Source organism: Thamnophis elegans, chromosome 15 (genome assembly GCF_009769535.1).
Source record: "Thamnophis elegans isolate rThaEle1 chromosome 15, rThaEle1.pri, whole genome shotgun sequence".
NCBI lineage: Eukaryota > Metazoa > Chordata > Lepidosauria > Squamata > Colubridae > Thamnophis > Thamnophis elegans.
In genome coordinates, this window is record NC_045555.1 from 4621724 (window position 1) to 4643041 (window position 21318).

Here is a 21318-nt window from a genome sequence, read left to right on the forward strand (position 1 = left end):
AGGACTTTTTAGCGACCAGCCGTGGCCAGCCGCGGGTGGTATGCAAAGCATTGCAGAGAGCAAGCGGCAACCGGGTGGGCAGGGTGAGCAACCGTCGACAGGTTGACCGGTTTGAGGGCATGGCCAGCCAGCCATTGTTACCGGTTCGCCAAACTAGGCAAAATTTCTCCCACCAGTTCGGGCAAACCGGCGCGAACCGGCTGACTGCTACCTCTGCTCCTACCATTGTTGCTTGGAAGAAAACACCCCAATAGCCTCTTTTAACAGCACGTGTCATACGGCGAAGCAGACTTTCTTTAAAATTTCACAGCACCCGCAAGAAGCAAGCGAGCTACACCTACATTCCCTTGTATTTTTAAACTTCCAATGCCCAATGATAGATTAATCACTTTTTTTAAAAATAAAATCTCCAACAAAAAGACGAAGGGAAGAAGCTGGCAAATCGTTAATTGCTGCTCCTTAAAACTGGCTTGACAGCATGGGGTTTTTGAAATGGTAGAAGAAAAAACAAAACTTTTTCTCTCTCCCTTTTATTTTACCTGCTGGGGGGGGGAAACAACACACACACACACACACACAGACAAATTGTGTTATATTAAGTAGAGGATAAAAGATGCTTCGAGAGCCAGCAAAAGTCCGTCCATAACTTAACCCAAGCCCGCTTCCTCCCTTAAACCTTAAGTCCTCATTAAGAGACGTAGAAAGATATGTCAGTTCTCTTCCTGCCAGCAGTTGTCGTGATGGATGGGAGAGAAATAATTAGTGTAATTAAATAAATGTCCTGTTTATTGCTCTGGGGAGGAGGCGAGGCTGGCCTGGAAGTCACCCTGCGTCTCGGGAGCAGAGGAGGGGGGGGGGTAGCCTGGAAGACTTCTACAGCTTTGCCAGCCTGGAGCCGAGGAGAGCTTTCCGCGCAGCGAGACTCCCGCAGAGAATAACGCTCAACCTTGCTAAACCAAAGCTCCAGATTGAAGCTCTCGCCAAAACCATTTGACTTGCTCAGAATTTGGATCAGGTGCCCCCTTTCCCCAAGATCATATCGATCAGGGGAGTCAAACTAAACGGGGTGCTTAGATCTTGTGGGGCTGCCCTGGAAACAGCGAAGGACCGGCCCAGGGTGCCTCTGCCAGTAAAAATGGAGCTCGGGAAGGCTGCGTGCGGTCCTCCCGGACTCTGTTTTCACTGGCAGAAGGTTACCAGAGGCCGTTGTAGCTGAAAACGGAGCTCGGGAGCCCGTTTTCGCTGGGCCGCCACGAGTGACATCAGTTTCAGTTTCAGTTTCACTTTATTTGTATGCCGCCCTTTTCCCTGGGGGGACTCAGGGCGGCTCACAGTTCAAAAGGGGTGGGGGAAGGACAAACAATTTACAACATAAAAGCACTACATCATTTAAGAACTCAACAGTCACACAATTCGAGTAGGGGTTAGAGTCTTTAACCCCAGGCCAGCCGGGATAGCCAGATTTTAAGGGCGGTGCGGAAGGTCTGGAGGGTGGTGAGGGTCCAGATCTCCACGGGGAGTTCGTTCCAGAGGGTCGGAGCAGCCACCGAGAAGGCTCTCCTCCGGGTAGTTGCCAGTCTACACTGGCTGGCTGATGGAATTTGGAGGAGGCCTAATCTATGCGATCTTATCGGTCTAGTGGAGGTGATTGGCAGTAGGCGGTCTCTCAAGTCGAACTGACCATGCGCACCCTGGCCACGCCCATGGTCACACACAACCCTAATGCGGCCGTCAATTGAGTTTGACACCCTCTGCTCTAGATGAAGAAAAAAAAACAAGCCACGGGAGCAGAATCTCCAAAGAGATACTCCGCTTTGATTTTGGAAGGGAAGAGCCAAGGTGGAGCAGTGGTTAAATGCAGCACTGCAGGCTACTTCAGCTGACTGCTGTTCTGCAGTTCAGCGGTTCAAATCTCACCGGCTCAAGGTTGACTCAGCCTTCCATCCTTCCGAGGTGGGTAAAATGAGGACCGGGATTGTTGTTGGGGGCAATATGCTGACTCTGTAAACCGCTTAGAGAGGGCTGAAAGCCCTATGAAGCGGTATATAAGTCTAACTGCTATTGCTAGTTGAGCGTGCCATGCTGAGCTTCGGGGAGCAATTAGGCTGTGAGGTGTATCCCACCTTCTGTCCAAGAACTGCAATCCCCCTGGTGTCTCGGAAAGGGGACCACCAGGGATGCCAGCCTACAAATATATAAACCTTCCTCTAGAGGGGAAGGGGAATGAGCCGCCTGTGAATTCTTCCCAGGATAAAATCACGCTCTTTGAAGTGGCTCCGTACCAAGTTATTTCGTCACTTGCCTTTTTAAAAAAAAAAAAAAAACATCGGTATCCAGCCTTCCACACTTTCTCCTTGCAAAGCCGCCCCCACCCCAGAGGCAGAGACAATTTGGGGGGGGGGTGTCTCAAAGAAAACAATACTGATTACCTTTCCTCGGAGGAACCCATTGGCAATTCCTTGCCGGTTCCGTGAGCATCTGGAAGCAATTGTCTAGAGCCACAGATATATATCAAGATCGAGGGGAAAGCTGAATGGATGCAAACTCCAGGCTCATTATCCACACCCAGGGTGGCTGTACTCGGATACGGCAATGAATTCAAATGAAATATATAGTTCTACATTTGTGGGCTGCCTTGACAGCCACAAGCAGAATTATTTTTTTTTGGGGGGGGGGGTTATGCTGTCTCCAGCAACCATACTGAGATATGCAGGTTTTTTTAAAGGTGACAAATATTAGAAAGGTAAAGGTTCCCCTTGCACATATGTCAGGGGTGGGTTTCAACCGGTTTGCGGCGGTCCCCGCAAACCGGTTGGTCGGCGAACCCGGAAGTAAGTAACTTCCGGGAACGGCGAAGGGCCCACCCACCCGCCCGCATTCCTTACCTCGTTTTGACGAGTTCTGCGCTTCCACGCATGCGCAGGATGCATACAGCGCCTGCGCAATCCTCCAGGAGCAGCTGGAGCATCGCACAGACGCTAGTACACAAGCGTGCGCTGCGTGCGTGCACGAGGACGCCGCTGGCCCCGTTCCAACCGAACCGGTTGGAACTGGGCGAGAAACCCACCCCTGACATATGTGCTAGTCATTCCCGACTCTAGGGGGCTATACTCATCTCCGTTTCAAAGCCGAAGAGCCAGCGCTGTCCGAAAACATCTCTGTGGTCACGGGGCCGGCATGACTCAACGCTGAAGGCGCACGGAGCGCTGTTCCCTTCCCACCAAAGGTGGTCCCTATTTTTTCTGCTTGCATTTTTTCGAAATGCAAGGTTGGCAGAAGCCAGGACAAGTCACGGGAGCTCACTCCATTACGCGACGCTAAGGATTCGAACCGCCGACCTTTTCTGATCGACAAACTCAGCCTCTTAAGACACTGAGCCACCGCATCTCTAAATATTAGAAGAGGCTGGTAATAAACTTAGGCTGTGCCTACATTCTGGGGTTAAATGCCATTCCAGTTCTTTCATTTTTTAAAAAATTCTGGGGCTCTTCCTCATGACAGCATCCTGGGGAGGAGGGCTTCCATTTAGGAGAGAGATAGGCAACCCCCACTCCCCTTAAATTTACTTGCCAAGCATTTCCACAACCTCCTTGTGTATATACGGAGCATTTGCCGAGAGCCACACAGCGTAACCATCGTATTTCAAAAGCCTTATCATACTTCACTGTCCAAATCACAGGTAGTCCTGGACTTAACGACCACAATCGGGATATCCAACTCTCCACGGCGAAGGAAAGAGGTTGTTAAAAGGGAGCCGTTCCCAATTTTTTTTTTACAACCTTTTTGCCACCGCCGTTAAATGAACCAAACAAACGGTGCCCCCTCCCCCCCCCAGGGTCATCGTAAATACATGCCAAGCGCCCCAATTTGGACTGCGTGACCTTGGGTATACTGCAATGGTTAAGATACAGATGAACAGAGTTGGAAGGGACCTTGGAGGTCATCTAGTCCAACCCCCCGCCCAAGCAGGAGACCCTACATTATTCCTGACAAATGTCAGTCCAGTCTCTTCTTGAAAGCCTCCAGTTGTAAGGGTGTAAGGTTGTACGTGTGTTTTTAAGGTGAGATACAGATTAACAGAGTTAGATACAGATTAAAAGAGTTGGAGGGGACCTTGGAGGTCATCTAGTCCAACCCCCCACCCAAGCAGGAGACCCTACATTCCTGACAAATGTCAGTCCAGTCTCTTCTTGAAAGCCTCCAGTTGTAAGGGTGTAAGGTTGTACGTGTGTTTTTAAGGTGAGATACAGATTAACAGAGTTAGATACAGATTAAAAGAGTTGGAAGGGACCTTGGAGGTCATCTAGTCCAACCCCCCGCCCAAGCAGGAGATCCTACACTATTTCTGACAAATGGCAGTCCAGTCTCTTCTTGAAAACCTCCAGTTGTAAGGGTGTAAGGTTGTAAGGGTGTGGACTAGCTGTAAATTACTTTTTTCCTTGCCATTGTGACTTTGTACAGTTACTAAACAAACGATTGTAAACCAAGGACTACCTGTAAATCAAGCCAGTTATCTCCAAACGTATCCCGCAATTTGGGAAGATTTAAGGACCCGTTCAATACCTCCCCTTTCCCCCCGTTTTTATGAATCAGATGAAGTTGGCTAACTGGTCCCATTTCCTATAGCAGGGCTCCCCAATCTGTTGCACCACTAAATTCATAATTTTAAATCCTGCGGACCATTAATACGATCTGCCTAATGATCGTCTCATTGGGTGTGGCCAGGTGGACATGTGACTGGGTGGGCGTGGCCAACTTGATGTCACTCACATCGAGACGCACCTTGTCGGCCTCTACACGCCCCTCTTCTCCCAGCCCCTCCTTGCCTGTCCGCCCCGGCTCCTTAGGGGTCCCCACAGGAAGCAGTTGCTGGAGCTAAGCAGCCACCGGGAGAAAGAATTGGCAAAACAGCTCCGTTCAAATTGGATCCGGCCGAGGAGGAGGCTCAGCAGAAGCACCTCACTGAGGACTACCAGCATAGGCTTTCCAAGCAGAGGGAAGACCTGTGGGAGTGCAAGGCCAGGTTACCGGCGCCTGGAGGCTCAGCGGGCTGAGATGGTCAGCCAGTTCCAGGCCATGACGCAGTCCCACTGGAACGAGGCCCTCCGGCTCTTCTCTACCAACGGCTCTTCCCTCCAGCCTTCACCCAAAGCCCCCCCCCAGGAGGCTGAAGCAGACCCCAAGTTTAATTTCTGCCCCCCTCCGACCCCCATAAAAAGACCCCAAAGGGGGAGACTCTCTGCAGCAACACAAGCATTCATTGCATGTACCCATCCCGGGGTGACAGTTTGAGGACCCCTGATTTAGTGCAATATTAAAAATGCAAATAATTTTTCTGCAGACCACCCAAATTTTCTCTCGGACCCCCAGTTGGTGAGCGCCGTCCTATAGCAATCTGAATCACAATTTGCATACATTATGTAAGACTGCAATTAGGGGAAATAATTCAACTCTGGGACGCCAGAATTAGATATTGCCGAAAATAAGGAAGATTGCTTATTGTTAGCTTGTCTTTTTAAATTCTTCTTGCTTTTCCTTTCTTTTGCGGGGAAAAACTGTTCTAAAATGAAATTATACTTCTGTATTTAGAAGCGTCAGCGAACCAGATTCCCCCCCCCCCCCCCCCGGTCAAGAGTTAAGAGAGCGGCTTGTCTTAGAAATTTCTTAGCCTTCAAGCAAGGGAAAAAACGCCAAGGGTTAGCCAGATCTGAATTTTGTTTAAAAAAAAACTTACCATCCTGGGGCACTGCCTGCGGGAAGTAATTGACCGGTTTATCTACAAAACAAAAGAAGAAGGGGGAAAAAATGAAGGCACGAATATCAGAAAACATGTGTAGCCCCTGAAGTGTTGTTCCTCCCCCCCCCGCCTCTTGTTTACAGAAAAATGAGAATTATAAATGATAAACCCTTCATACAATTGGACTCAGAAGACCTCAGGGTTTTTTTTTTTTTTTTTGAGAATTGCACAACGGACACCCTTCCTTCTTCCCCAAGTGAGGCTGCCTGTTGCTTCCCTGGATGAGTACCTCTTCTGCATCTTCCCTCCTCCCAAGCAGCGTTTGTTTGCTTGGGGAGGGGGGGGGGGTAGAAAATAGCCTCGGGTGAATTTGAAACAGACCTGCTTGGGTTCACCCTGAGCTGCGTTAAGAGAATTAGGTAAAGCTTCCCCTCGCACATCTGTGCTAGTCATTCCCGACTCTAGGGGGCAGTGCTCATCTCCGTTTCAAAGCCGAAGATCCAGCGCTATCCGGAGACGTCTCCGGGGTCATGTGGCCGGCATGACTCAACTCCCGAAGCCGCATGGAACGCTGTTCCCTTCCTACCAAAATTAGCGGTTCCTATTTTTCTACTTCCATTTTTTTACATGCTTTCGAACTGCTAGGTTGGCAGAAGCTGGGGCAAGTCACGGGAGTTCCCCCCGTTACGCAGCGCTGGGGATTCGAACCGCTGAACTGCCGCCTTTTCTGATCGACAAGCCTAGTGTCTTAGCCACTGAGCCACCTATGTTAGAGAATTACATTCCCACTTTCCTGCCCAGGAAAAGGCAGTCTGGAATTAACGCCTTCCCAGACAAAAGGGATACCAAGAGCAGGAATTCATACCAAGACATGCACACATGCTATCATCATTATCATCATCATCAACAACAACAACAACATTATTATATACTTTATTCATTAAGCATGAAACTCAGTCGACGGAACATTCAAAAATGCGTCACAAATACCATTGACTGGTGCTAATGGTTGACATGGGTTACTGCCAGCATCCTAGGTATCAACCAGGTATCTTCCCAAAATTATTATTATTATTCTTTCTTTTATTCATTCAACATGAAACTCAGTCAAGGGAACATTTAAAGATGTGTCAGAAATACCCTTGACTGGTGCTAATGGTTGATAGGGGTTGCTGCCAGCGTCCTAAGTATCAGCCAACTAATTCAATACAATAGCAGAGTTGGAAGGGACCTCAGAGGTCTTCTAGTCCAACCCCCTGCCTAGGCAGGAAACCCTATACCGTTTCAGACAAATGGCTATCCAACATCTTCTTAAAAACATCCAGTGTTGGGGCATTCACAACTTCTGGAGGCAAGTTGTTCCATTGGTTAATTGTTCTCACTGTCAGGAAATTCCTCCTCAGTTCTAAGTTGCTTCTCTCCTTGATTAGTTTCCACCCATTGCTTCTTGTTCTACACTCAGGTGCCTTGGAGAATAGCTTGACTCCCTCTTCTTTGTGGCAGCCCCTGAGATATTGGAAGACTGCTATCATGTCTCCCCTAGTTCTTCTTTTCATTCAACTTGACATACCCAGTTCCTGCAACCGTTCTTCATATGTTTTAGCCTCCAGTCCCCTAATCCTCTTTGTTGCTCTTCTCTGCACTCTTTCTGGAGTCTCCACATCTTTTCTACATCATGGAGACCAAAACTGGATGCCGTATTCCAAGTGTGGCCTTCCCAAGGCCTTATAAAGTGGTATTAACCCTTCACGTGATCTTGATTCTCTCCCTCTGTTGATGCCGCCTAGAACTGTGTTGGCTTTTTTGGCAGCTGCTGCACACGGCTGGCTCCTATTTAAACGGTTGTCCACTAGGACTCCACGTTCCCTTCTCACAGTTACTACTATTGAGCAAAGTACCATCTGTACTCTTCCTGTACCTTCTTAAGATGTACTTTCTTAACATGTACAATGCTCCGAGTAGCCTAGTTTTTTGCAGTTCTGCTGGTGTTATTGCAGGAAACTGCAATTTTGATGTATTTTGTAAAATTCTTGGACATGGTACCAAGTGCCCCGATGACAATGGGTATCACTGTTTTTTGTTGTTGCTGTTGTTGTTGTTATTATTATTATTTACTTTACTCATTAAACATGAATCTCAGCCAACGCAACATTCAAAAATGCATCACAAATACAAATAATATATTTTAGACTGTTTTTGTTAAAGATTTATACTGTGTATGGGTTCTGGGAAGTTGGGGGAGGGAAGGCTGGGGGGGTTGGGGGGAGGGAGGGTGGGAGGGATGTATATTAGGTTTGACGAGGGGTATTAGATTTTAATGTAATATGATTGCACATGTATACTGTTTTTTCTTATTTTTTCTTTAAAACTAGGATATGTTAAGCATATTGATATGGAAGCATAAATACCATCAACATAGATTGGAGGTTGCTCAGAAGCGGAAATACACCAATGAGAGGAAGAGTGGGAAGCAGAAGGGAGAAGAAAGAAGGGAAGAGAGGGATAGGAGAGAGGGTAAGGGGGGAAGACGAGGAGAATAAGGAGGAGTGGAATGTAGAGAGAGGAGAAGGAGAAAGGAAGGGGAAGTAGAGTAGGAAAGGATGATGGAGGGAAGAAAGGAGTTAGGAGAGAGGTAGAAGAAAGAGGTGTATGGAGAGCAGAAGAGCTAATAATGGGTTTTTATCTTTTTGGGCGTTGATGACAAGAGGAACTGATGTAATTACTACTTAATACAATAGGATACTGGCTATGTAATAGGGTTCCACCACAAAACCGCGGTAGACTAAAGCGCGCTCGACGAAAGCGCGTATGTGACGTCATCACAGCGCGACGAAAACAGCACGCTGTGAGCGGTAAACTTAAAATTAACGCGTAAATCTAAACCTAACCCCCCAAACCTAACCCTAAACCTAACCCTAAGCCTAACCCTAACGCTTAACGTAACCCTAAACCTAACCCTTAACCTAACCCTAACCCTAACCCTTAACCTAACCCTTACCTTTATGTGAATCGGCTTGCTTTCAAAGCGCTTTTTAAAGCACCTTTTTTTCTCCGCGGTCGTATTTGTCGCGCTGATGATGACGTCAGGTACGCGCTTTAATCGGGCGCGCTTTAGTGGACCGCGGTTTTGACGGGTCACGATGTAATACTATACATGTGATTGTATGTTATGAAAATGGAAAATAAAAAAGTATATTTAATTCTAAAAAAAAAAAATGCATCACAAATACCATTGACTGGTGCTAATGGTTAATACAGGCTGCTGCCAGCATCTTAGATATCAGCCAAGTACCTTCTTAAGATTATTATTATTCTTATTTCTGTTATCGGGAGGCCCCGTCAATAGGAGACACGCGGATTTCAGGTTAGTTAATAAAATGCATCTTTCCCTGAACATGCAGGGGTCAGGGACCACGGGCGCAGCTGCTGCTGGGGGGCGAGTCAATTCATTAATCACCTTTCTGACCTCAGCTGCACCAGCAAATCAAACTATTTATTAGGCAGTACCCCTCCCCCAGGGTAGTGATCCATCAAACCCATTTTTGCCGATTGGCAAACCGGGTTCAGACGGCGAGCAGCCGGTGACTCAGGATGCAACGAGAAAGGCTTCCGAAACCGACGGAAAAGAGATGCGCGAGAGTCCTACCTAATACGTTGAAAGAAATGAATCGTGGACGAAACAAGGCAAGCAACATTTGAAGGACTTCCCCCCCGCTCCCCAACCCTTCGGACGTGCAAGTGAAACTCCAGTGGAAAAGAGATCTCTGGATTGGGAACTCTGGGGGAGTTAAAAGGAGGCGCTCAAAAGAAACATCCACATCGTTTTCGAAAGGGTGGCGTGCGACACGGTCCCAGAATTCAACCCCAGTGCCAGAAAAAGTGGGACTTCAATCCTCTAAAGGGTTTCCCTCCCCCTCTTACGTTTATCTAAAAACAGGGGTGTCGAGCTCGATTTAATCGCGGTTGTGTGTGGTGGTGGGATTCAATTTTTTTTTACTACTGGTTCTGTGGGCATGGTGTGGCGGGCATGGCATGGCATGGCTTGGTAGGCGTGGCAGGGGAAGTATATTGCAAAATCCCGATTTCCTCCTGATCAGCTGGGACTGGGGGAAGGCAGAAAATAGATGGGGCCAGTCAGAGGTGGTGTTTACTAGTTCTCCGAATTACTCAAAATTTCTGCTACCGGTTCTTCAAACTACTCAAAATTTCTGCTACCAGTTCTACTTAAAATATTCACTACATGTTGTCCGAACTACCCAAAATTTCCTCTACTGGTTCTCTGAACTACTCAAAATTTCCGCTACCGGTTCTCTGAACTTGTCAAAATTTCCGCTACCAGTTCTCCAAACTTGTCAAAATTTCTGCTACCGGTTCTCCAAACTGCTCAAAATTTCTGCTACCAGTTCTCCGAACTACTTAAAATATTCATTATATGTTGTCTGAGCGACTCGAAATTTCCGCTACTGGTTCTCTGAATTACACAAAATTTCCCCTACCGGTTCTCCGAACTACTTAAATTTTCCCCTACAGGTTCTCCGAAGTACTCAAAATTTCCGCTACCGGTTCTTTAGAACTGATCAGAATCTGCTGAATACCACCTCTGGTTGTGGGTTACATGGGCGTGGCCGGGATGGGCCTGTGGCAGCCCGAGAGCTCCGCCAGCGAAAATGGGCTCCCCAGCTCCATTTTCGGCTGCGACAGCCTCCTGCAACTCTCTGCCAGCGAACACGGAGCTAGGGTGGACGGCGGGCGAGCTCCATTTTTGCTGGCAGAGGTACCGCAGGCCAATACTTCACTGTTTCCAGGGAGATTTTACTTCTTTTTTTTTCTTGCAATGGTTTTACAGATTTACAGATTAACAGAGTTGGAAGGGACCTTGCAAGATCATCTAGCCCAACCCCCTGCCCAAGCAGGAGACCCTATGCCAGGGATGGCCACCTTTTTGCCCTCGCGTGCCGAAAGTGTGAGCGCCCGCACCCATAATGCCATGCACACACAACACAAACACACCCTGCACGCCCCCCTCTCCTGCGCATGTGTGCATCGCACCTCCGCGCCCCATTTTGGGCCTCCCTGAAGCCTCCTGGGACCAAAAACGGGGTGCCAGGGGGAGCACCCACCCCCCACGCGACCCTCTGCCCATGCACGCATGAACCCCCGCGCCCCCCTGCATGCATGGGTGTCTCTCGCATGGGTGGCAGGGACCCCAAAATCAGCTGGACAGCGGGAGGCACGCATGCGCAGTGGAGCTGAGTTGGGCGACAGCTCGCGTGTCCACAGAGAGGGCTCCATGTGCCACCCGTGGCACGCGTGCCATGGCTTCACCCTCAAGACCCTACACCGTTTCTTATAAGCGATTCCCCCCACCCAACGAAGCCCTTATTGGACAGCGCCATGCAGACAGGATCCGATGCCTGGCCAATGAGTTTAGCCTGTTAGTGGGTTTGGATAGGCATAACGATTGGGAATTGGGCCAGGGATGGACTGTGGAATGACAGTTTTTGGAGGGGACAATATAGGGACGGGAGAAAAAAAATCCGCTCACAATAGAATCCCTTACACCACCAGGCTTCAAATTTTGGGATTGGACAACCTAGAAGTTACGGTGCTTAAGCGTAGAACACTAAATTGTCTGCCACAACGTCTTGCCTGTCAACGACTACTTCAGCTTCAACCGCAATAACACAATAGACACAAACTCAAGGTAAACCGCTCCAAACTCGATTGCAGAAAATATACGACTTCAGCCACAGAGGGGTCAACGCCTGGAATGCTCCACCCGACTCCGTTGTTACGTCCTCAAACCCTCAAACAGCTTCAACCTCAAACTGTCTACTGTGGACCTCACCCCATTCCTAAGAGGTCCGTAAAGGGGGAGTGCATAAGCGCACCAGCGTGCCTTCCGTCCCTGTCCTACTGTCCCCATTTATTTGTACCCATTTCATGTGCCCATGTTTATACCTATCCCTGTTATCCCGTATCCTGTTTCCCGGAAACTAAGATAGAGAGAGACAGAGAGAGACAGAGACAGAGAGCGAGAGTGCGAGAGAGAGAGAGAGAGAAGGGAGAGAGCTAGGGACAGAGAGGGGGAGAGAGAGAGGGAGAGAGAGAAAGAAGGAGGGAGAGAGACATAGAGAGAGACACAGAGACACAGAGAGGAGGGAGAGAGACAGGGACAGAGAGGGAGACAGAGAGAGAGGGAGAGAAGGAAGGAGAGAGACAGAGAGAGAGTAGGAGGGAGAGAGACACAGAGAGAGACACAGAGAGGGGGAGAGGGAGGGAGGGAGAGAGAGGGAGGGAGGGAGACAGGGACAGAGAGGGGAACAGAGAGAGAGGGTGAATTAGGGAGAGAGACACACAGAGAGAGAGAAGGAGGGAGAGAGACAGGGACAGAGAGGGGGAGAGAGAGAGAGAGGGAGAGAGAGATCTGGTCTTGCTCCTAAAAGGTTCGTGAGATCTCAGCAAGATCACACCTGGACAGTCTTATAGGAAAAGGGAGATCCTTTTCCCCCTTCTTCCCATTCAGTGCCCTTCCAACACGTCTCGTTTTCAGAGCAGGAGAAACAAGCAGGACTAAGCTAATCCCTACAGGGCAAATTCAGAGGGAAGGCCGAACTACATGTTACTCATGGGAGCCCACTCCCACCGAGAGAGCTCAGACTTCAGTCCGTTTAGCCAAAACTATTTTTGGAGGCGTGACTAAGAATGACGGCTTCTCGCCCGTGTCTTTTTATGGCTGCACGTTGTCTCCAACGCCCCCCCCCCCTCCCGTTGCTACACACACATATGGACGGTTTTTAACGGAGGGAGCTCCCGTGACTTGTCCCAGCTTCTGCCAAACTAGCAGTTCGAAAGCACGTTAAAAAAACGCAAGTAGAAAAATAGGAACCACATTTGGTGGGAAGGGAAACAGCGTTCCGTGCGCCTTCGGGAGTTGAGTCATGCCAGTCACATGACCACAGAGATGTCTCCGGAGAGCGCTGGCTCTTCGGCTTTGAAACGGAGATGAGCGTCGCCCCCTAGAGTCGGGAACGACTAGCACAGGGGAACCTTCACCTTACCTAAGTCCTGAGCAACAAGCATGGAAGCCTCAAGAGATTGGGGGCATCATTGTGTGGAGATAGATTGGGGTGTGCGTGCAAGTTTGGAGTCTCTTCTGGCAGCAGATAGTGCTGAACAATTCAGAAGCCCTTCCACCGCCTTCGCCCACGCAGACTTCCAGCCACAGGAGTCTCCTTCCCAAGTTTTGATTTCGAGAAACATCGCAACAAAATATGTGTCTCATCCGTTTTGAGCCAGTGGCTTAGATGCCGCTGGGAGCACCCCCAGCATGCCACAAAGACCTTTTCCCCTAGCTTAGTAGCCCAAAACTGTATACTGCCACTACATATGGAGGCTTTTGGTTTCTAGCGGGGACGTCCCGTGGGTTATGCCTATGATTCAGCCCCACTCAAAAATGGCTCAACCGAACAGCTCAGAGATGCTAAACGTAGACTTCAAGCAGAGGGAAAGAGGGAGGGGGGGAGGGAGAGAGAGAAGGAAAAATGATAGATAGATAGATAGATAGATAGGATGAGAGGGGGCAAGAGAGATGCAAGAAAGATAGAGAAGATGACAGAGAAGAAAAGAAGAGAGAGAGAGAAGGAGGGATGGATGGATGGATGGATGGATGGATGGATGGATGGATGGATAGATAGATAGATAGATAGATAGATTGATGGATAAAAGAGAGACAGATAGATAGATGAAAGTGAGACAAGGAAAGATGATAGGTAGATGAGAGGGGAGGGAGAGATGAGAGAAAGAGAGAGTTGATAGAGAAGGAAAGAAGATAGAGAGGGTAAATAGATAGATGAAAGATAGATGAGAGAGAGAGAAAGAAACATGGTAGATGAGGGGGAGAGAGAGAGATGTGAGAAAATGATAGATATATAGATGGATAGATGGATAGATGGATAGATGGATGGATGGATGGATGGATGGATAGATAGATAGATAGATAGATAGATAGATAGATAGATAGATAGATAGATAGATAGATAGATGAAAGATAGATGAGAGAGAGAGAGAGAGAGAGAGAGAGAGAGAAGGAAACATGATGGATAAGATGAGAGAGGGGCGAGCTCAGATGAGAGAGAGAGAAGATGATAGAGAAGGAAAGAAGATAGAGAAGGATAGATAGATGATAGATAGATAGATAGATAGATAGATAGATAGATAGATAGATAGATAGATGAAAGATAGATGAGAGAGAGAGAGAAGGAAACATGATGGATAAGATGAGAGGGGGAGAGATCAGAGTTGAGAGAGAGAGAGAGAGAGAAGATAACAGAGAAGAAGATATATAGAGAGAAGGATAGACAGACAGACAGAAAGACAAGATGAGGGGAGAGAAATAAAGATGATAGATAGATAGATAGGTTGAGAGGAGAGAGGAGGGAGAGAGACAGGGGGGGGGAGGGAGAGAGATTTTGGAGAAGGTAACCAAAGCCAGCCACTCCATTGTCCCATCTCAAGCCTACTCCGTGCAGGGGACTCTGCCCAACAACAAACCCCGTGGAGCTGAGCATCAGCTTCAAGTCTCCCTGTGTGCCTGCGTGTGCTTTGCACTTTCATTTAAAACACATCAGCATATTTCTCTCTGCTCTCGGAGAGATGAAAGCCGAGAGCTGGGAACATCCGCTTTTCGGCTCCTGCTTCACAACGGGGAAGATGTTTACCTGCCTTCGCCGAAGCCCAGCCATCCTCCCCCAATTATCTGGGGGATAAGAGCATCATCTCATCAGCCATCTTGGCGTAGATCAAAGGGACGGCGGCATCCAGGCTCCGGGAGCGGAAAGCTCTGAGTAGGCATCTCCCCTCCGGCTGATTAATATGCAAAGTTTGCCTGCCTGCCTGGCGAGGGCAGGATGCTCGCTTCCTTCTATACACAAAGCCACAAGCAGGTGTGACTCCCGGCTCCCCAGGTGGGTCGTGGAAGTCAAAACCAAATGAAAACATTGGGCAGGGTGGAGGTAGAGGGTCAGGATTAGGCCAGGCCTTGCCAGTTGCCACCTGGTCAAAGGTGAGGAACCCCACCCACTCAAAAGAGACCAAGCCTCCCCCCCTCTTGATGCACCCCAAACTCCCCTTCCACTAAGGCGGGGAAAGTTACCGCTGAAATGCCCCCCTTTCCACCCCTGCTTTGTTTCAACTCCTCCCCCCCCCCGCTTCCCACGCCTCCCGCGCTCGCCGATGGGGAGGGGGGGACGCACGGGACACCTACAATTGTTGAGGAAAAGCAAGACCGCGAATCCCAGGGTGGAGGTAGCCAAGAGAATCAGGCAGATGTTACAGGGGATCATGAAGTAACGGACCACCAAGGAGACTTTGTGATGGTACATCCGGTCTCGGTCCAAGGAGCCCGGTCCCACCGGGTACTGGCAGGCGGTCATGCCGCGGATGGGGCTCCAGGCCCTCCCTGGGAGATCCAGGGCAGCGATTCCACGGCCCTCCCCCCCTCCCCCCCAAAATAACCCTCAGCGGCCCGCCTCCAAGAGGGTCCTTAGCTAAGTAGTTTCGGGGACTTCCATCCTTCGTCTGGCATGCCCACAAAGGGGGGGGGGCAGTGGGAATCTTAGATGGGCCAGGCCATCTTTAGGCTGTACTCCAAAACGAGGGCTCAGATGGATGACTCCCTTTTCAGACGGACCCCAAAGGTCACTCCGGAAGCGGTCCTGAGGATCAAGAGGTCGCTTTTAGCTCCAGGAAAGGAAAAACGGCGCCTGCGAAGCTCGAAGGCACCCCCATGCTGGAAGAAGAGGTGACACCACCCCCCCCCCGATGCAAAACGAAAAGTCCACTCGAGCAGCTTTTGCAGGAGGGAGGAGAGAGAGAGAGAGAAGGGGGCTGGATAATGCTTGTTTGGAGATCCGTCCACCTCACACCAGGAAGGAAGGAAGGAAGGAAGGAAGGAAGGAAGGAAGGAAGGAAGGAAGGAAGGAAGGAAGGAAGGAAGACGGACGGGGTCTTCGTTCTCCAAGAGAAGCAAACGAAGCACTGCTAATTGAGTCTTCAGAAGTTCTCCAAAGGCGTGGCTCTCTCTTTATTAAACCATCAACTTAGCGGCTCCGCGGGTCCTCGTGTTACAACGCGGTCCTCCTTCCAGCCGTTTAAACCACGGGGGAGACGTACGGACGTACTTGGATGATGGAAGAGGAAAAAAAAGGCATGGAGCAGACAAACTGGGGAAGGGGGAAGAGGAGAAGACCCCTGGGCTGCCTCTAAAGTAAAGGCAGAAAGCTAGCGGACGATTTAGGCGGCCCGGGAGAAGGAGCCGTGGTTCAGGGGCCACGCAGCAGCCCCCACGTTCCCGACGCCTCTTTCCGCGGGATGGCAAAGCGAGGGGGCAGCGCCTCGGTTGCCGGTTTCCTAGAGAGCAGCTGTCAAAAGCCTCTTGATTTCCCGTTCCCAGCGCGCGTGTCGCCGTTCCTGCCTCGGATGGGACAAGCCAACAGAACCGTCGACGGCGTATCCTTTAGACACCCTTCCTTGGGACGATTTTAAAAACCGGACGGGGCCGAGCTGAAGGCATCCAGCGGTGTCGGGCAGCAAGCCTCCAAAACAACAGTACTGGGGCGATGCAAGAGAGACCCAAGTTTCCTAACCCCGCGCGGGGTGCGGCGAGAAATCAGCAGGCGCAGGAACAATAAGAGAGGGGCATTCCCCAGCAGTGCCCCGGAGTCACGGAGGTGGCTTCGCCCTTCTTTATTTACCCAGCGTGAGCTGCCCGCTTGCACACAGCCAGCATCTGGGCAAGCCTTCTCCGAGGCATCCTTCTTGGTGGCAAACAAAAGCCCAGCCGCGTGAACGTTGGGTTGCAGCCGGATAAGGCAGCGGAACGCGAAGGATGGCGAGGAAGGGAAGGAGAGGGGAGGCACGGCACCGAAGTCTTCTTCTTCACCCAGCTGAAGCGTGGCGGCCGGGTTAGGGAAGCCGTAAAAACAAAGGGGAGGAAGGTAGCCAGGGAAGGGGCAGTGCCGTTTCTCCGGGTGGTGTTTTTTGGTGGGTGGGTGGGTGGGAGCTCGTCTTCAGGCCAACTGGTCTCCGAATCCAGAGGTCCTCCTGGGCTACCTTTTCCGAAGGCGGATGGGAGTCGGTGGACACCTGTCAGCGTTTCCAGAGCGAGGAGGAGGAGGAGGAGGAGGAGGGAGGGAGGGCTGGGCAGGAATGCTCCATTCACTTGTTCCTGTTTCCCTGGAAGGCAGCGGAGAGTGTTCGTCCCCTCCCCTCCCTCCTCACCCCGCCCGCCCACCCCCCAACCCCAGCGTCTCATTTGCGAACTCAAGATGTTGAAAGGGGCGGAGGAGACAGTGTCAAAATTCATTATGTGTTTCTCTCCTTCCTCCCCCTTCTCTCTCTCTCTCTCTTTCTGTATCTCTCTTTCTCTCTCCCTCTCTGTCATTCTCTCTCTCTCTCTTTCTCTTTCTGTATCTCTCTCCCCCCTCTGTATCTCTCTCTCTCTCTGTCATTCTCTCTCTCTCTCTTTCTGTATCTCTCTTTCTCTCTCCCTCTCTGTCATTCTCTCTCTCTCTCTTTCTCTTTCTGTATCTCTCTCCCCCCTCTGTATCTCTCTCTCTCTCTGTCATTCTCTCTCTCTCTCTTTCTGTATCTCTCTCTCTCCCTCTCTGTCATTCTCTCTCTCTCCCTTTCTCTTTCTGTATCTCTCTCTTTCTGTATCTCTCTCCCCCCTCTGTATCTCTCTCTCTGTGTCATTCTCTCTCTCTCTTTCTGTATCTCTCTTTCTCTCTCCCTCTCTGTCATTCTCTCTCTCTCTCTCTTTCTCTTTCTGTATCTCTCTCTCTTTCTGTATCTCTCTCCCCTCCTCTGTATCTCTCTCTCTGTGTCATTCTCTCTCTCTCTTTCTGTATCTCTCTTTCTCTCTCCCTCTCTGTCATTCTCTCTCTCTCTTTCTCTTTCTGTATCTCTCTCTCTTTCTGTATCTCTCTCCCCCCTCTGTATCTCTCTCTCTCTCTCTCTCTGTCATTCTCTCTCTCTCTTTCTGTATCTCTCTCCCCCCCTCTGTATCTCTCTCTCTCATTCTCTCTCTCCGTATCTCTCTCTCTGTCCATTCCTCCGAGCTCTGCCTCTCAGCGCACTCAGTGATAGGTCCTCCCCACAGGCAGACGCATCGTCGAGCAGCTGATTTGGGGAACGCGGGGAGCCGGGAAGGAATAAGGCGAGGAAGGAAGGAAGACAGGGGCGTGATGAAGAAGCAGCCCTGGATGGAACTGTCTCGAGGTCCATGCTGCGTTGGGAGGATGGAGGAGGCAGGAGAGAGAAGGCAAAGTTTGGCCCTTAAAAAAGGGGCCTTTTATTTCTGGAGCCGAGCTTCGAGGCGAAGAGTGAAGACGTCAAATGGGGTAGAAATACCCCAAGATGCCTCGGGGATTATTACGGAAGGACGCAGAGCCTTTTGTAAGAAGAAGCCCGAATTGGCTGGCCTCTTCAACAGGCTGAAGTTGGCGACAGAAACCTCCTTGGCTTGGAGAGGTGGATTTCTCTGGCTGAATCCATTGGGACTTCCCTCTCCTCGCACGCAGAAGCCAAGGAAAGATCTGCCAACCTCCCAAATCCTCCTCCTTGAAGGATACCCCGAAAGCTTGCATTTGACCCAGATTCCGCCCCCTGCCTAAAAATCTTTGGACCAAGAAGCCACAGTAACACTATGACGAATCCCGACATGGGACAAAAGAGCAGGACATGCAATGATGGGACTCGGGAAGGAATCCCGAGATGCCTTCAGAAGAAGCCAGCTGGAGTCCTTCTGCACCTTTCAGAGGCTGGCTAGAAATTCCAGATTTCCCAAGGGCTTCCCTGCCCACGAAGCAGAAGTGAGATTCCCCTTTTCCAATTTCAGATGGAATAGAATAGAATAGAATAGAATAACAAAGTTGGAAGGGACCTTGGAGGTCTTCTAGTCCAACCCCCTGCCAAGGCAGGAAACCCTACACCACTTCAGACAAAGGGTTATCCAACCTCTTCTTAAAAACTCCCAGTGTTGGAGCATTCACAACTTCTGGAGGCAGGTTGTTCCACTGATTAATTGTTCTCACTGTCAGGAAACTCCTTCTTAGCTCTAGCTTGCTTCTCTCCTTGATTAGTTTCCACCCATTGCTTCTTGTCCTGCCCTCAGGTGCCCTGGAGAATAGCTTGACTCCCTCTTCTTTGGGGCAGCCCCTGAGATATCGGAAGACTGCTATCAGGTCTCCCCTAAATCCTTCTTTTCATTCAGTAACTGGACTTCAACTCACGTGCTTCATGACTGGACGTTTGGACTAGAAGACCTCCAAAGTCCCTTCCCACTCTGTCATTCTGTTCTGTTCTGTTCTGTTCTATTCTATTCTATAGGCAAGTTGTTCCACTGATTAATGGTTCTAACAGTCAAGAAATTTCCCCTCTGTTCCAAGTTGCTTCTCTCCTTGATTTGTTCCCACCCATTTTGCTTCTTGTCCTGCCCTCAGGTGCCTTGGAGAATAGCTTGACTCCCTCTTCTTTGGGGCAGCCCCTGAGATATCGGAAGACTGCTATCATGTCTCCCCTAGTCCTCCTTTTCATTAAACTAGACATCCCCAGTTCCTGCAACCGTTCTTCATATGTCTTAGCCTCCAGTCCCCTAATTCTCTTTGTGGCTCTTCTCTGCACTCTTTCTAGAGTCTGGAGTTTGTGATGCTCCTGATGTAAGCAAGAATCCAACGGTCACATCCGGACACCCAGCCTGGTCTTGACCAAGCCTCTTCTTCAATCCCGAACCTGTGATGCTGAAGAAGTTGCTATGGGCTATTCCAAACAGAAAGAGAATAGAAAGAGAGGACCAAGGGAAAAAGAACTGTCCACGGACAGAGAGGGTGGCACTGCCATCTTTGGAGGCTTTTAGAGTTGAACTGATGTCCCTGCATGTTGGACTAGATGACTTTGTATATAACTAGATGATAGTTATATACTTTTATAAAACAAGCCAGAGGAAGTGGCCTCCTTTTCTCCTTCTAATTGTCTGTTATTTCTCACCTGGCTGGGACATATGAAATGGCTCTTGTTCAAGATATTTAAACCATTCTTCTTCTTCTTCTTCTTCTTCTTCTTCTTCTTCTTCTTCTTCTTCTTCTTCTTCTTCTTCTTCTTCTTTTCTTCTTCTTCTTCTTCCTCTGCTCCTCCTCCTCCTCCTTCTATTATTATAATTATTATTTTTATTATTCGCAACAACAGAATTGTATCACAGCGGCCAGTTGTTTCACCGGATTTGGCATTGGTTACTAGTCGGGCCCCACCCAAGGGCCTAGGACGTCGTAACATATTTTTGTAATATGCATGCAGATCCAAGCAGTGCGGCTTTTTGCATTTGACTGATGGTGATTTTGTCAATTTTTAACTGTTTTAAATGTAATTCAAGTGCTTTTGGAATAGCACCCAGTGTGCCAATTACTACTGGAATTACCACTGCTGGTTTGTGCCATAATCGTTGAATTTCAATTTTTAAGTCCTGGTATTTTGCGATTTTTTCATATTCCTTCTCGTCGACCCTGCTATCACCTGGTATTGCGATGTCTATGATTATAACCTTATTTTTCTCAACCAGTGTGATGTCTGGTGTATTATGTGCCAGTATTTTGTCCGTTTGTATACGGAAATCCAATAAGATCTTGACCATCTGATTTTCTGTGACTTTTTCAGGCTTATGTTCCCAACAGTTTGTTGCTGTTTTAAAATTATAATTTTTGCACAAATTCCAATGGATCATTTGTGCTATTGAATTGTTGATGTTGTTATTGTTGTTGTTGTTGTTGTTGTTGTTGTTATTATTATTATTATTATTATTATTATTATTATTATATGGGCTCCCTGAAATACAAGTTCTAATACTTCCCCTATTGTTTTCCTATAGTGGGTGTGCAATGGATTGCATTGCTCTAGGGCATTATGGGAAATTAAGCAGGAAGGGGAGGAGAAGGAGGAGGGGGGAGGAACGAAGGAAAATGAAGGAAGGAAGATGAAGGGAGGGAGGGAGGAAGAAAAATAAAGGAAGGAAGGAAGGAAGATGGGGAAGGAAGGAAGGAGAGAGGAATGAAGGAAAGGAAGGAAGATGGGGAAGGAAGGAAAGGAGAAATGAGGGAAGGAAAGAAGGAGGGAGGGAGGGAGGTGGTGAAGGAAGGAAGAAGATGGGGAAGGAAGGAAAAAGAAGGAAGGAAGATGGGAAAGAAGGAAAAGGAAGGACGGAGGGAAGGAAGGAAAGAAGGAGGTAGGGAGGAAGGAAGGAAAAAGAAGGAAGGTAGATGGGGAAGGAAGCAACGGAAAGAAGGAAGGAGGGAAGGAAAGAAGGAGGAAGGAAGGAAGGAAGGAAGGAAGGAAGGAAGGAAGGAAGGAAGGAAGAAAGATGGGGAAGGAAGGAAAAGGAAGGAAGGAAGATGGGGAGGAAGGAAAAGAAAGGAAGGAGGGAGGGAAGGAAGGAAGGAAAAGGAAGGAAGGAAGGAAAGAAGGAAGGAAGGAAGGTAGGAAGGATCAGCAGAACCTCTTTAAAAAAGATTTGGAAGAGATTTGGTGTTTTT

General features: G+C 49.1%; 1 protein-coding gene across 1 annotated transcript in view; it reads right to left on the reverse strand.

Moving 5' to 3' along the window:
• LOC116518682 (agrin-like) overlaps positions 1–21318 on the reverse strand; it is a 171039-nt gene that overhangs the window by 48579 nt on the left and 101142 nt on the right. Inside the window, exon 3 of the mRNA XM_032232198.1 lies at positions 5735–5776. Within this exon, the coding sequence (XP_032088089.1) occupies positions 5735–5776 (42 nt within the window). The remainder of the gene's footprint in view (positions 1–5734; positions 5777–21318) is intronic.